The sequence below is a fragment of the Bubalus bubalis genome, chromosome 1 (assembly GCF_019923935.1).
Source record: "Bubalus bubalis isolate 160015118507 breed Murrah chromosome 1, NDDB_SH_1, whole genome shotgun sequence".
In the NCBI taxonomy this organism is placed as follows: Eukaryota; Metazoa; Chordata; class Mammalia; order Artiodactyla; family Bovidae; genus Bubalus; species Bubalus bubalis.
The window spans coordinates 48,249,387-48,264,795 of NC_059157.1; the positions used below are offsets into that span (position 1 = coordinate 48,249,387).

Genomic DNA, 15,409 nt, shown 5'->3' on the forward strand with positions numbered 1-15,409 from the left:
AAGGACAGCTGTCTATGAGAAGCAGGTTGTAAGAAGATACCAAGTCTGCACCTTGATCCTGGCCTTCTCAGCACCCAGAATTGAGAGGAAGAAATTTCTGTTGATTGTAAGCCACCTCATTCACGGCATTTTGTGATAGCAACTCAGATGGACTAAGACACAGGGCTCGCCCCTCTAGTCTGTTACACATAAGGCAGCCAGAGGGGGCTTTACAACCCCATCCAAGGACACTGCCTGCTTAAATGCTGCCCTACAGGAAGACTCCGCCTTCTCCCTGGCCATCAGGGCCCTGAATCCTGCCCCAGCTCTCTGCCTGGTGCTTCTTTCTGCTCCCTCCAGGCCCCTGCACCTCGGGCCGCAGGCTTCTCTAAGGAGTGAGCTTTCTGTGCCCTGACCTGACCCCAGCCAGGAGTTCTTCATCACTTGCTGGGAAAGTCTTCCCTGAACTGAGGTCAATCAATTCCTCCTTTGAGCTTCCTGCACAGTATCAAGGGCACAGGGGTCTTCTTTAGATATTTTTTTAAGAGAGAGGGTGTTTCTGGGGAAAGGAGATGTTTGGCCCAGAATCTAAGACTCGATCAAGTATGGAAAGATCTCAATAAATGTTTTCTGGATGATGGGACAATGGAAATCACCAAGACAGAACAACCATCCCTGAACCCTCTGCCAGACGTGAGTTCTCTTCCTAAGCAGGACCTGGCCACACCTGTGCACAGCAGTGCTTGGGGAGGGTCTGATGAAGTGACATGGGCAGACAGGCCTCATTGCCCGCTGGAGAAACAGGGCTGCGGCCCCGCACCAGCTCTCCCAGGGCCTGCTGATCTCACAGGGCCTTTTCACTTCTTTCAGACGCTGGTCCTGCCCAGCCTCTAATCATAAGCAGTTTTCCAACAGACAGAAAATGCGAGACACTATCTCGCAGAAGTGTCTAGGCAGAAGTGGAAAAGAAGGCTAAGCTTAGGCAGACAAGGGTGTGGCCAAGGGTGTCGTCTTTTTGGGGGGTGGGGGGGGGCTCTTTTTTTGTTTTTGTTTTTTGGCTGTGCTGGGACTTTGTTAGAGCACGAGGGATCTTTAGTTGCTGCATGTGGGATCTAGTTCCCGGATCAGGGATTGATCCTCCTGCACTGGGAACCCAGAGTCTTAACCACTGGACCACCAGGCAAGTCCCTGGTGTGGTCATTTCTGAGATCAGGCGCCTCTAAGAGCGTGGGCATCTAGAAGTGAATTTCCTGAGTCTACTGAGTGAGGGAGGAGTTGGTGAGAGTTCCTGGGGGCGGGGTAGACTGTTCTGCAAAGTTTGGATGACTTGCGGGAGTTTGTGATTGTGTGTACCTGCGAGTAAGTGTGTGGCTACATGAGTGACAATGCGTATGTGTATAATACGGGTGTGATAGTACGCATGTGTGAGAGTCCAGCTGTGTGCATTGTGAGCGTGTGACAGTGGGGGGGCACATGTGAGTGTGAGTCTGGGTGTGCGTTTGAATGAATTACTGCATTGTGGGGGCAGTGCAGAATTTTCCAAAATTTCATCCCTGACCGTTGGCTAAATGTCGCTGCTAGCACACTGCTGTCTTTCCAACAAGTTTTTCAAGTATTACCAGGAACCTGTAATTACCTACGCTTCTCTCAGGCCCTCCATGCCTGGAGGTGTGACCTCCTCACGGAACAGCAATTACTTTGGGACTGCAACGGGTTAACCACAAAACTGGTGCGCGTTAGAAAGGGGGGAAGTCAGTGGAGAAAGGTGCAAGACTCAGCATGGAAGAGGCCGGAGACTTCCCTGGAGGTCCAGTGGTTAACACTCCAAGCGCCCAGTGCAGGGGGCGCGGGTTCAATCGCTGGTCGGGGAACTGAGATCTCACACGCTGCATACAATGGCCAGGAAAAAAAAGGACAGAAAAGGCTGTTCCCACCAAGCCCTCTTCTTTCTCTCAGGAAAGACGCTGCGTCGGGATGGGCCACTGAGGACGAGAGCGGGAGGGAGCCAGCTCGTAAAGGGCTGTCACTGCGGGCTCAGGCGGTAGCTGTGCCATCGGCCACCCCAGAACAACCAGCCGCCCCGCAGCTGAGGGGGTGGCGGAGCCTCATAACAAGCCCTCCTCTGAAAAGGAGAACCAGCTCCCCATTTTTTGGGAAAAGCAATTGCAGTCTCTTGTCGCCCAGTACCTTTAGCATCAGTACCACCGAGTTTTACAAACTAGGAAGGATTTTTTTAAAAACTCAGGGGTGGGCTTCCCTGGTGGTCCAGTGGCTAAGAATCTGGCTGCCAATGCAGGGGACATGGGTTTGATCCCTGGTCTGGGAGGATCCCACATGTCACACAGTAACTAAGCCCAGGTGCCATGACTACTGAGCCTGTGCTCTGACGCCTTCAAGCTGTAACTGCTGAGCCCGGGTGCCACAGCTACTGAAGCCTGAGTGCCCTGGAGCCCATGCTCTGCAACAAGAGAAGCCCCTGCAATGAGAAGCCGGCGCCCTGTTCCCCTCAACCAGAGAAGGCCTGCATGCAGCAAGAAAAAGCCTGCATGCATTAACAAAGACCCCAGCACAGCCAAATAACTAAATAAACAAAAGAATTAAAAAGAAGAAAACTCAGGGGCCAAGAGCATACACAGGTAAGTGTGCACACACACGAGGCTGGGCCCCCGGCACGTCTATTAATAAGCGTTTCAGAGCTGGACGGATGCCAACTGGTTCACTGGCGGAGCATTTTCATCAGGCTATGAATGAAACCGGGAGCCCACACCCCCACACACTCTGCCCCCCTCGGCAGTTACTTACTAGGTTGGCATTTAAAGGAGACCAGGAGGTATTTACTGCTTCCTGGACAAAGGTCAGGTCCAAAAACACGGCTATTGACCAGGAGGTGGCAGGCCCGCTGGTTCTGACACTCGTCCAGCACCTTCTAAAAGGAGAGGGTAGAAAAGGGACAGGCTTGAGAACCACACGCAGCGTCTGCGGGACCCCACGCCTGGGCTGCTCTGGAGGGACGGGCCCCTGCCTGCCTGGCCTGGGGCTCCCATTTAAAGCCTTCACGCTGGTATCAGCTGAGTCTAAGACGGAAGCACCCACACGGGGCTGATCAGATCGGCTCCCAGTCTGCCCATCGCTCCTCACAAAAGAATATCTGCTCCAACAGCGCCAGGCCTCCCACAGAAAACCAGTCTCCAATTAGCCTTGCCTGGCACCACTACTGAAGTTCTGGCAAAAGAGTGACATCGTGGAGGCTCCTGGGGCATAAGGTATATCAAGGTACCATAGAGGGTGGACTGGAAGAAACGCAGATGTCCACCCCTACCCACCACGGCTGTGTGAAACAATCACAGCTACGCATCCTTAGAAACCCCCAACACGGGTCACAGGAACCGTTAGCATTTGGAAGACTCCTGGGCTTCCCCGGTGACTCAGATGGTAAAAGAATCCACCTGCAAGGCAGGAGACCTGGGTTCAATCCCTGGGTTGGGAAGATCCCCTGGGGAAGGGAATGGCTACCTACTCCAGTATTCTTGCCTGGAGAATCCCAGGGACAGAGGAGTCTGGAGGGCCACAGTCCATGGGATCACAAAGAGACAGACACGACTGATCCAGTTTTTGGAAACCCCGACCCAAATGCAGGTCAACACATGAAAATTAAAAAGTTGATCCTTACCCTCACCAACCTCAAGGACATAGGACCCACCCACTTCTGAGCGGTATCCCACCCAGTGGAACACTCAGGCTTTCTGTTAAGCCTCTGGCTTTAAACCCTTTCCTTCAAGCCTCTCCTGACCTTTCCCAGGCTGATCACACCTTTGTGAGTGAGTCTGCTCTGGGCAAGCTCGGGGACCACCCACCACTGGGTCGCGGGTAGGCCCCCATCCCACTGCTGCCCTCCCAGTTCCCACATGGGTCAGGACCCCCCCCCACCACCACCGCCGGTCATGAACACAGAGGTCCTCCACACCAAGAACAGGAAAAACGCTCCTAAGAATCTACTTATTCCTGTTGGACTGAATTTAGTGCCAATTCACAAGCCTGTCTGGAGTCACTGTTTTCTCACAGTCGCCCATGGAATATCCCCGTGAAGGATGCTGGCCCTACCAGGTATTCTCTGTCACCTTAGGGGCCTCACAGTTGTGCATAAAATCAGGAAAAATGCCAGGGAAACCCCCAAGGACCCCCAAAGGATGGTGCATATTCCTTAGCTGAGGGAATCATCAGCCGTTGCATGGCTCCTTGTGTTACAACCACGGGACCCAAGGCAGCGCTCTTTCCAAAGTGTGTCAGAGCTGAGAGGTGCAGTGAGGGGACTTCCTGTAGCCATTTAGTCTCGGGATGAGGTAGGATGGGAAGGTGTCACCCTGTTCCCTCCTACGTTGGGCAACCGCCCTCTGAGGAAGCCCCTTGCATCAGCTCTCAAAACACAGGTTAAGAGAGGAAAGAATCTCTTAACCTCTGGAGGAAAAAGAGCAGCGTGCAGGGATGCTTCTGGCAAACGAGCCCTCTGAACAACATCCGGACTGTGTTTACAAATGCTGAGTTGTCTGCCTGGTTACGGGAACATCCTCTTCCCTCGGGGTTGCCTGGCAGAGGCAGGCGCCCAGATCAGAGGATGAGGTTAGTGCCCGCGTGTGCCAGGAGTTCATACCTCCCCAAAGTAGGCACTTCCGCCTTGGTGGCACTGGTCATTGTTCTTTGAAAGCCCAGGGAAAAGCCTGGCACCAGGCAGGTGGGCATGGGCTGCTGGACCTAGGAATAGGGACATTTTCAGCGTACGGGGAAGGGCTGGAGGGAAGGTGGGGCATGCAAGGAAAGGAAATGCTCGTCTCCAGAAGAAACATGTTGTCTCTCCTCAGGGCATGGAAACCAGGGGATTCATTCAAACACATTTATGTGGTTTCTTGGTGGGTGTCTTCACCAATCACGTGACCACCCAGATACTACAGTGCTTGGCATGAAGCAATAAATAGTCCAGGCAACAGAAAAAACCTTACGTTATCACATTAGGTTTGTTTCTCCTCTTCCAGCCTTAGGGAGAGCTGTGCCGTGTTGAAGCTGATTCTATTTCTCCCCAATCCTCTTCGGAAATTTACCATTACTCTCATTTCTCACAACAGACAAAAATCAAGCTGACATCTAATTCACCAGCTACTCTAACTGCCTTGACATCAACGGATTCATTGGGAACTTTGGAGGCATTAAAAAAAAAAAAAACAAACCCAACTGACTCCATAACCTTGGCCAACTAGTTATAGATGTTGAGGGGGCCAGGAAAGCAGGATGGAGGTTGTTTGGGTAACTGAAAGCAAGAATAGTTAAAAGTCATCATGGATACTGGGGTTGGCCACAAGGGTTCTTTCAGGTTTTCTGTACGCTGTTACAGAATGCATTAGTTTTGACCTCCTCGTAGACCAAGTATTTCCCCAATGCCAATCGAAAAAAGAATGAGTCATCTTCGCACCTCCACCCCCAATTCCTGGTACTATCAAGAGTAAACCAGCAGAGACTGGTCAACAGAGATCCAAACAGTAAACCAGCAGAGACTGTTCAACATAGATCCAAACAGTAAACCAGCAGAGACTGCTCAACATAGATCCAAACCAGAATAACATGATTATCTACAACTGGAGAAGCAAACCCTAAAAAATAACAAAGATAATTATTGATATTCCTCTTCCTTGAGTGCACTCTCTAAGAATCTGACCATGACCTCTGATGTCTGCCTTGCGGTTTCTACTAAAGGAGGCATGGCCTTTCCTTGTCTCCTAGGGGTGGGGTGGGGGGTGGAGGGGCTAATGAGAGATGTTAAGCCTCGAGGTTGAAACCCAGCATAATGGTATGACTTAGCTTTAATGCAGGGAGCAGCATGCCTTTGAATAAATTCATTCTGCAAGTGTATCAAGGGAGGGCTCCAATAAGTAGGCATTCTATATAGACTCAAAAGCAAAGACTAGCTCACTTGCCAAATTGGTGATCTGTCTACACGGAGGTTTTCAGAGATCAGGTTTGCTTGGCGTAAACTGAGGAATCACAAGTACATACACAGAGAGAGAGACAGACAGGCAGAGGCAGAGAGATAGAAAACCATTTTGTCATCTTAGAACATCTTAGGAAAGGCAATACCTGCAGTGTGGTGGGCACCACACAGGTTAGGCTGTCTTCCCTCTGGGAGGCAGGCTGCTGCGGACTACACTTTTGGTAATCTTGCCCATAAAATGCCGACTGGACACTTATCGTGGAATGCCGAGGACACTGCAGATTCAAATGGTCCCCATCACAGGCATAGGCGGTGTGGTTTTGCAGGAGTTTGGTTAGGTAACCTGGAAAATATTCAGCTAGGTTACAAGGGGTATAGGAGTTCACCACTCCTTCATGGATTTCGGAGAGGGAGGACCTCAGCTCCCCCGGGGCGGGGGCTGGGCAGTGCAGAAGGTGTGGGCGGGGCTTCATCCCCTGTGGGCGGGGCTTTCTCCCTTGCTCCCCCGGACAGGACATCAGACAGAGCTGGGGGCCGAAAGGGAGCAGACGCTGGCTTTTCTGTCTGGGCTGGAGCCCTTGGTCTGGGCTGGCCCGTGGCAAGGCTCCGAGAGCGTATTCCCTCCAGGAAGCACTGAAGGGCTGGCCAGGAGGCAAGAAGTCCTGAAGCATCTCTATAACGTAGGAAGAAATGGCTAGTGGATGTCCCTGGGGCATGTAAATGCCTGTCCTGAGGGAGACTTGGCTTCTCTGATCTCCCACTAGCTGGGCCAGGCCTTCCTGGAGTGAGGGGATGCCCATTTTATTTTAGAAAACCAGTCCTGGGCCTGCCTCTGTCCTGGAGAAGAAAGCAAGGCAGGCATCCTGCCTAGGGTAAGGGACTTCTCTGAAGGGAGGGGAGAGGGGATGGTCGGGCTCCGTTATGGGTCCAGCAGTGTCTCCCCCCAAATTGACCTTCACCAGGAACCTCAGAATGTGACCTTATTTGGACACAGGGTCATGGCAGATGTAATTAGTGAAGCTGAGATCAGGAGTGAGAAGGTCCCTGAATCCTATATGACTGGTGTCCTGACGAGAAGAGAGGAAGACACGGGGCGGCAGTCATGTAAAGACTACAGTGATGTCTCTGCAAGCCAAGAACCTCCAGGGTGGTCAGGAGCCAATGGGAGCTGGAAGATAGTAGGAAAGATTCTTTTTTTTTTTAGTTAAAAAAAATGTGTGTGTGTGTGTGTGTTTGGCCGTGCTGCACAGTCTGTGGGATCTTAGTTCCCTGACCAGGGATCGAACCTGTGTCACCTGCAATGGAAGCTCAGAGTCTTAACCCCTGGACCACCAGGGAAGTCCCAGGAAAGATTCTTCCTGAGAAACTTTGAAGACAGCACGACCCTGCTGACACCTGATCTAGACTTCTGGCTTCCAGAACTATGAGAGAATGTATTTCTACGGTTTTCAGTCATCTGAGTTCACAGTCATTTGTTACAGCAGCCCCAGGAGACTTATACCGGCTCCCTGTCGCCACACCTCCAGCGAGGCTGGCTCAGTCGAAAAGGCCTTGGGCTCGGAGGAGCTGTGGCCGGCCTGGCAGGCACCAGCGGCCTGGACATTTTCTCAGAAAGGAGGAAGGAAGGTTCATCTGAGATGCAGATTCCTTTCCTCCTTCTCACACCTCATGAGGTCAAACGCGAGGCGGCTGGGAGGGAAGCCAGGGACTTTCTGGGGAGGTGTGTGGGAGATGGTTTGGCAGCGTCAGCCTTCGAGGGGAGGAAGGGGTGTGGAGGAAGGCAGCCTCCAAGCGCCCCAGTCCCCACAGGGATGGGCCGTGCTCGAGCTATTCCTGCTTTGGTTTCAAAATCCTCTCTGAACTATCATGATTGACAAAAGGCGCCCAGTCCAGCTCCCTGGGCTCCCCTGATGGTCACTGAGAAGGGACTCAAATGCTCGGCCCTAGGTGGGGCTCACCTGCCAAAGCACACCTGCCCAGTGTGAAAGCGAAGACTGGGCGCCCTCACCAGCACTCTGCATCCAGACCTTAGGTGTCCGGCTGTAATTACTTTTTTCCTTCCCACCCACGACCACCATCATAAGACCGGCCAAGGAATCAGCCACCCCAAATTAACTTCACTTAGAGAAGTAAAGTCTAGCTTTGAGCAGCAAAAAGTCCTGTGAATCGGGGCTTCCCAGGTGACATTAGCGGTAAAGAACCCGCTTGCCAATGCAGTAGATGTAAGAGATGTGGGTTTGACCCCTGGGTCAGGAAGATCCTTGGGAGGAGGGCACGGCAACCCACTCCAGTATCTTTGTCTGGAGAATCCCGTGGACAGAGGAGCCTAGCGGGCTGCGGTCCATAGGATCACAAAGAGTTGGACATGACTGAAGTGACTTAGCATGCACACATGCATTGTGAGTCAGGATCCTGCTTGTTGGAATGTTGTTACTTATAAGGTGAACCCCTCAGGGCACTGAGAGGGACCAGGCAGAGATCCCTTGGTGGTCCTGGGGCCCCAGGTCAGGGTCATCCTGTAGGGTGCACAGGTGGGCCCTGACGACACCACGATTTATGCAAGATTCTCTGTGGGGTCTTAGGATCCAGGGAGCTCAGGGTGGCTCTGAGGCTGCCCGCAGGCGGGTACCCACCCTGAAGCTTCCCAGACTTGTACTCTCATCCTTGGATCCCCTCGGCTTTGTCAATAAAATGTTCTTGTCCATCATACCCTGTCCTTCATGGGGATGCTCAGCTGGCTGAAAGCTTAAATCAGTTCTGGGAGCATGACCTCAGCTTAGTGTTTATGGTCTGTTCGAAAGGCCATGTGTTACTCTGGCTAAATGATGTTAAGGCCCTGGGACAGATGGAGCCACAAGACCAAAGGGGCCTGATTCCCAGATCGATGAAGTGAATTGCTGCCTGCTGCACAGACTGTCATGTGAGTGAGAAAGAAACTTCTGCTGTGTTCAGACTATCACCTTTCATCACCCAATTTGTCATGTGTTAATAGTTTGTCTTCAGGAAACAAACTTGATCTCCGTGGGACTGTTTGCATCAAAATACAGCCGGATGCACAGCAATGGCCAGAGCCTCCCTGCTACCATCTTCATATCCTGAGAGTGATGTTCTGGAGACAGAAGCTCAATGCACAGAATTGATTAACTGGAGGTCTTTCCAGCCCTTTTGCACTTTGAGGAGAGAGGGGAGCCTCCTTCCCGATACATCAGTTCTGACACTCTACAAGCTCAGCAGTAAAACTTGCTCTAGACTCAGTCTAATTCCTTCTTCGGAAACCTAGGCCTAAGTCCAGCAATGGAATATTATTCATTCCTTGGACTGCAAGGAGATCAAACCAGTCAATCCTAAAGGAAAGCATCCCTGAATATTCATTGCAAGGACTGACACTGAAGCTGAAGCTCCAATACTTTGGCCACCTGATGTGAAGACCGACTCATTGGAAAATACCCTGATGCTGGAAAAGACTGAGGGCAGGAGAAGAGGGCGGCAGACAATGAGATGGTTGGATGGCATCGCTGATTCAGTGCACATAAGCTTGAGCAAACTCTGGGAGATAGAGGAGGACAGAGGAGTTTGGTGTGCTGCAGTCTATGGGGTCACAAAGAATCAGACATGACTTAGTGACTGAACAACAACAACAAATGAAATGAGCTATGAAGCCACAAAAGACATGGAGGAAACAAGATGTATATGATTAGGTGAAAGAAGCCAATTTGAAAAGGCTCCATACCGCACGATTCCAACTATATGGCATTCAGTAGAAGGTGAAACTATGGAGACAGGGAAAATATAAGTGGTTGCCAGAGGTTTGCGGGGGAGAGAGGGATGAATAGGTGAAGCACAGAGGAAGTGTAGGGCAATGAAACCATCAAAGGCGGCACCGCATCAAGACAGAAGCTCGGTATGAACTATGGACTCTGGGTGGCAATCTGGCATCACAGCAGGGTCCCTGGCTGTGGTACACCGCTGGTGAGCGCTGTGTGGGGTAGTGGGGGAAGCTGTGGGTGAAATCCCTGAGCTTTCTGCTCAATTTCGCTGTGAACCTAAACCTTCTCAGAAAGAAAGTCTATTTAAAAGGAGAAAAAAATCTGGACTTCCTTGGTGGTCCACTGGTTAAGACTCTGCCCTTCCAAGGCAGGGGGAACAGGTTTGAGCCCTGGTCAGGGAAGTGAGATCCCACATGCCGTTCGGTGTGGTCAAAAGAATTTTTAAAACTTTAAAATAAGATAATATAAAACATTTGTATGCAGTTTAAAAAAAAAAAGGAAAAAGTTTAAAAACCACCCATGCATCCCCAGGCTAGCATGACCTTAGGGAAGAGAGGGTTAGGTGACAGGGAGGGGACATGAGGGGGAGTGTATGTGAGCTGCCAAAGCTCCTTCTCGACTTGAAGGGCGGCTACGCATTTCACTGTGTCTAAGTTCACTGGCTGCGCACTTAGGATCTGTGCAAGTTTTTGTTGATAGATAAATGTTTGTTTAAAAACCTTTACCTGCAGCTTCATGACCAATACTTTATACTAATAAAGAAAGTCTAGGAAAAGCCCTTAAAACTCTCCTCTGTCTCTAACTCTGCTTGTTCTTGTTTAGTCGCTAAGTCATCCCACTCTTTGCTACCCCATGGACTGCAGCCCGCCAGGCTCCTCTGTCCATGGAATTTTCCAGGCAAGAATACTGGAGTAGGCTGCCATTTCCTTCTCCAGGGAATCTTCCTGCCCCAGGGACTGATTGAACCCACATCTCCTGCACTGGCAGGCGGACTCTTTGCCTCTGAGCCACCTGGGAAACCCAGCTCTGTGCTTACCATGATGCAAACCTGTAGTCTGTAATTTGAGACTCTGCATGACATTATCCACCTGAAAAGAGAACCCTGCGCTGATGGTCTAACAGTTCTTGAGTCAGAGATTCCCTTATGAAAGTTAATAAATGGAAGTCTAGGAAACACTCGTGAGGACCGGCCATGGGCCTGCCCACATTAGGGCCCCCAGAGGTGCTTTCTATGCCCCATTCTGATTGGCTGTGTCAGAAGCTGCTAAGAGATCAAAAGAAGGACAGTTAGAACCACCCCTGCTTTCAGCAACATGGGGGTCATCAAGGACCACTTGGAGGGGCATCTGGGATGGTGAGTGGGTAACGGGAGCCTGTTTAGAAAAGGTTGAATGTGAGCAGAAGTTAAGAAAATGGGGACTTCCCTGGTGGTCCAGTGGTTAAGAATCTGCCCTGCAATGCAGAAGACGTGGGTTCAATCCCTGGTTGGAGAACTAAGATCCTACATGCCACAGTGCAACTAACTCCAGGCACCACAACTGCTGAGCCCAGGAGCCGCAATCAGAGAATCCATAGGCCACAACAAAAGATTCTGCGTGCTACAACCAAGACCCCACACAGCCAAAAGAATAAATAAAAAATAAGCAAATGGCTCACCTGGTAGACAGAAGAATCCCCCACAAATGTCCACAGGGACCAGTCCCCAGAATCTATAAATATGTTACTTTACATCACAAAAGGGATTTTGCAGTTATGATTAATTTAAAGATCTTGAGATGGCAAGACACCTTGGATGATCTGGGAGACACCGATATAATTCCAAGGTCCTTATAAGACAGAGGCAAGAAGATCAGAGTCAGAGGAAGGAGGTGTGGCCACAGAACTAGAGGTTGGGACGGAGCAGCCATGAGCCAACAATGCAGGCAGTATCTAGAAATTGGGAAAGACAAGGAAACAGATGGTACCCTGAATTCCCCCAAAAGAACACAGCTTTGCCAACACCTTGATTTTAGACTTCTGACTTCCAGAACTGTAAGAGAGTAAGTTTATGCTGGGTGAAAATGAGAGCAGCCATAGGAAACTAAGTTTGTACAGATGACCCTTATAATGACTTGGTGAAGATGAGGAGAGAAATAAGGCTTAGTCATAAGAACTGATGACCAGGCAGAGATTTTTCAATAATTACAACTGGGTTGAGGTTGGGAGAGAATCTATGTATGTACACATGTGTGTGTATAAATACAAAGGCACAGGAGTCCGAGGTCATATTTAAATTACATTTCTCACTGTGGGTTAGGATCAGACAAATTTGAAAGGGGATGTTAGCAAGAGAGAGCTTGAAATGATGAACGGTGGGCTCCAAGCTAAATATAGGTAAGGTGGGACTTCCCTGGAGGTCCAATGGTTAAGAATCTGTCTGCCAATGCAGGGGACATGGGTTTGATCCCTGGTCCGGGAAGATCGCACATGCTGTGGGTCAACAAAGCCCATGTGCTGGAACTCCTGAAATCCGAGCACCTGAAGCCTGTGTTCTGCAACAAGAGAGGTCACCACAATAGGAAGCTGAGAGAAGCCCCCACTCACCACAACTCGAGAAAAGCCCGCTTGGAACAGTGAAGATCCAGTGCAGCCAGAAATAAATCAATAAGTACATTTTAAAGAAATAAACAAATAAATACAGGGAAAGAGACAGTCACAGGAGAGGACCAGGGGAACAGAGGTCTGCTGAGATCCACAGTGTCAGTGGGGGCAGTCATACCAGCAAGCCAGAGATGGAGGACCCCATGGCCCAAAGTTGCTTGATCAGATTTCAAGGTGGAGCAGTTACAAGTGATGGGAATGGCCATGGCGGAGGGTGTAAGAAGTCAGTGTAGGAAGAGGTTCTTGGGAAAGAGGACCCCAGGAGCTGGGAAGATGCCCTCTGGATCAGACATCTCACAGGATAAAGGTAGGAACTGCGGGGGAGCAAGAGTCCACTGCCAAGGCTGACCTTGAATGAAGTGCACAGAGCAGACGACCTGCTCCCAATCTAAAGCCCTTCCGGCGTGCAATCACCTTCCCCACTGAGCATGCCCGCTCTTTCCAGTGTGTTGGGCTGAGTCAGCACATTACTGAGTACCTTACTTCATTCAGGATGGGCCTCCAGGGTGGCCCTAGGGATATAAAGGACCCACCTACCAATGTAGGAGATGCAGGAGATGGAGGTTCTATCCTTGGGTTGGGAAGATCCCTTAGAGGAGGAAATGGCAACCCACTCCAGCATTCTAGCGTGGAGAATCCCCATGGACAGAGGAGACTGACTGGGCCCATAGGGTCACAAAGAGACAGACACGACTGAAGCGACTTAGCACGCATGCCATTCAGGATGCACTAATGAAACCCACAGACAGGGTGGCTTATGAACAATGGAATTCATTTCTCACAGTTCTGGGGGCTGGAAGTCCAAGATCAAGGGACTAACACGGTCACATTCTGGTGAAAGCCCTCTTCCCGGTTCACAGATGGCCTCTTCTCACTGCGGAAGGGCCAGGGGAACTCTATGGGTCTCTTCTGTAAGAGATTCATGGGATTAGTGAATCCGATTCACAAAGGCTGGGAAAGATTGAAGGCAAAAGGAGAAAAGGGCGGCAGAGGATGAGATGAACCGCCTCAATGAACACAAACTTTGGCAAACTCTGGGAGACAGTGAGGGACAGGGAGGCCTGGCATGCTGCAGTCCATGTGGTCCTAAAGAGTCAGACACAACTTAGCGACTAAACGACCATTCATGAAGGCTCCGCCCTCATGACTTAAGCTCCATCCTCATGACTTAAGCTCCACCCTTGGCCCCACCTCTTAATACGGTCCCTTTGGGAGTTAGGATTTCAATATGTTGGGGTGGGGGTAGGGGTGGGGGCAGGGGGCTGGGGAATACATACACATTTAGACCGTAGCACTTAGCTTACCCTATGCCTCGGTTTCTTGGCTGGGATCCTTAAAAAAAAATTAATATAACAATCTAATTTTATTTAATTTATTTTGTTTCTTTCTTTTTTTTTTTTTGCCCCTCCACATGGCATGTGGGATATTAGTTTTCTGACCAGGGATCAAATCCATGCCCCCTGAATTAGAAGCACAGAGTTTTAACCACTGGACTGCCAGGGAAGTCCCCAGATGGGATCCTTTTTAAAGATGCAGGTTTTGTTAAGAGTTCTCTCTGGATCAAATGCCCCATCACGTTGGGTCAGTCAAAAACGCTTTATGTGTTAACACTCTCAGCTAGCGTTTTCATTGTCTTGCCTATTTGTGGGCAAATATTTACTACTCTGAAAGAAGGCAAAAGTGCACACTCTGTTAAGAAATCGCTCCTCGGAATCTGGAATGGCCTGGAAATGCTCCACTGACCCTTGTTTAAACTGGGGGAGAGGGAGCAGTGGGAAGGTGTCCGCTCTCTTCCCTGGTGAACCCTTCAATGTGTATCAGCAGAAATTCCTACAGCCCCGGCCAGGGCTCTCACCTTCCACAAAGGCACATCCAGAGAGGCTTCAGCGGGCAAATCTTAGAGGACTTTAGAAAAAGGCTTTGATGTTTTCCTGTTTCTAAAGGTGAGTAAGAGGTTCATGGGAAAGAACCCCTAAGAGGAACAGAAGCTCTTCTCCATCTTCAGAAAGACCCTGGGAAGACATTCTTGGAATCATCATGCCCAGTGCATTTCCAAGGAAAAAACGCATTTATACACAAATAATCCAGGGAGCCCTGAAGGACCAAAGAATCAGGGAGCCGGGGTGGGTGGGGCGGTGGGGGGAGTGGGGAGACAATGTGTTCTATGGAAGGAGCAGGTGCTATGCTGGGGGGAAAGAAGGGTCTATCCAAATTAAGGCTTCCCAGGTGGTGCAGTGGTAAAGAACCCACCTGCCAATGCAGGAGATGCAGGAGACGCAGGTTCGATCCCTGGGTCAGGAAGATTCCCTGGAGAAGGAAATGGCAACCCACCCCAGTATTCCTGCCTGGGAAATCCCATGGACAGAGGAGCCTGGTGGGCTGCATTGCATGGGACTGCAAGAGTCAGACACAACCGAGCGAGCACGCACCCAAAATTAATCTTGGAACATATGCGTTAAACCAAGGCAAACTGTTCTCGCCCTTCAGGACTTCTCCGAATCACAGAAACCCCTCTTTGCACTGGGATGTGAGGATGGACATACAGGTGGAATCTCACCCACATATTTGACCAGTCGCCCCCGTTAGCATCTGAGGATTACTGTTAAGCCCATCATTCTGAAGGGAATATGCACTGCGTCTGTAGTGGGCAGAGCTACACGGTCAGAGCTAAGAGGTGCATCTAACTTGGATGGTTTCAGAAGGCATTTCAGAATCCCATACAGCTGGAGCATCCTCATCCTGAAGCAGGGGGATGGACAGGGAGGAAGTGGGAGGAGCACAGAGGATTAAAAGCCCCAAGGCCAGGGTTCAACCTGGGATTATGGTGTGTGACTGTGACCATCACCTCTCAGAATTGGTGGGGACTGTATCTTCCATCATCCATAAACCACTGCCTGACACTAAGGTATTGCTATCATAAAGTCAATCTTGTTAAGATTTTTTTCTGTGTGTGCGTAGACCATTTTTTAATTCTTTATTGAATCTGTTACAATATTGTCTCTTTTATATTTCAGCTCTTTGGCCACAGGACATATGGGCTCTCAGG

The 15,409-nt window shown here is 50.3% G+C and overlaps 1 protein-coding gene across 6 annotated transcripts in view; it reads right to left on the reverse strand.

Annotated features, from left to right (window-relative positions):
* The window catches only part of EVA1C (eva-1 homolog C), a 127,193-nt gene that overhangs the window by 71,183 nt on the left and 40,601 nt on the right, over nt 1-15,409 (reverse strand). For 5 of the 6 annotated variants that reach the window (XM_025281676.3, XM_025281685.3, XM_025281690.3 and 2 more), the window contains exons 2-3: nt 6,103-6,299; nt 2,782-2,905 (exon numbers count right to left, since the gene is read on the reverse strand). The exons of the other annotated variant lie outside the window; for it this stretch is intronic. In XM_025281676.3, the coding sequence (XP_025137461.3) occupies nt 2,782-2,905; nt 6,103-6,299 (321 nt within the window). The remainder of the gene's footprint in view (nt 1-2,781; nt 2,906-6,102; nt 6,300-15,409) is intronic. 6 annotated transcript variants of the gene reach the window in all.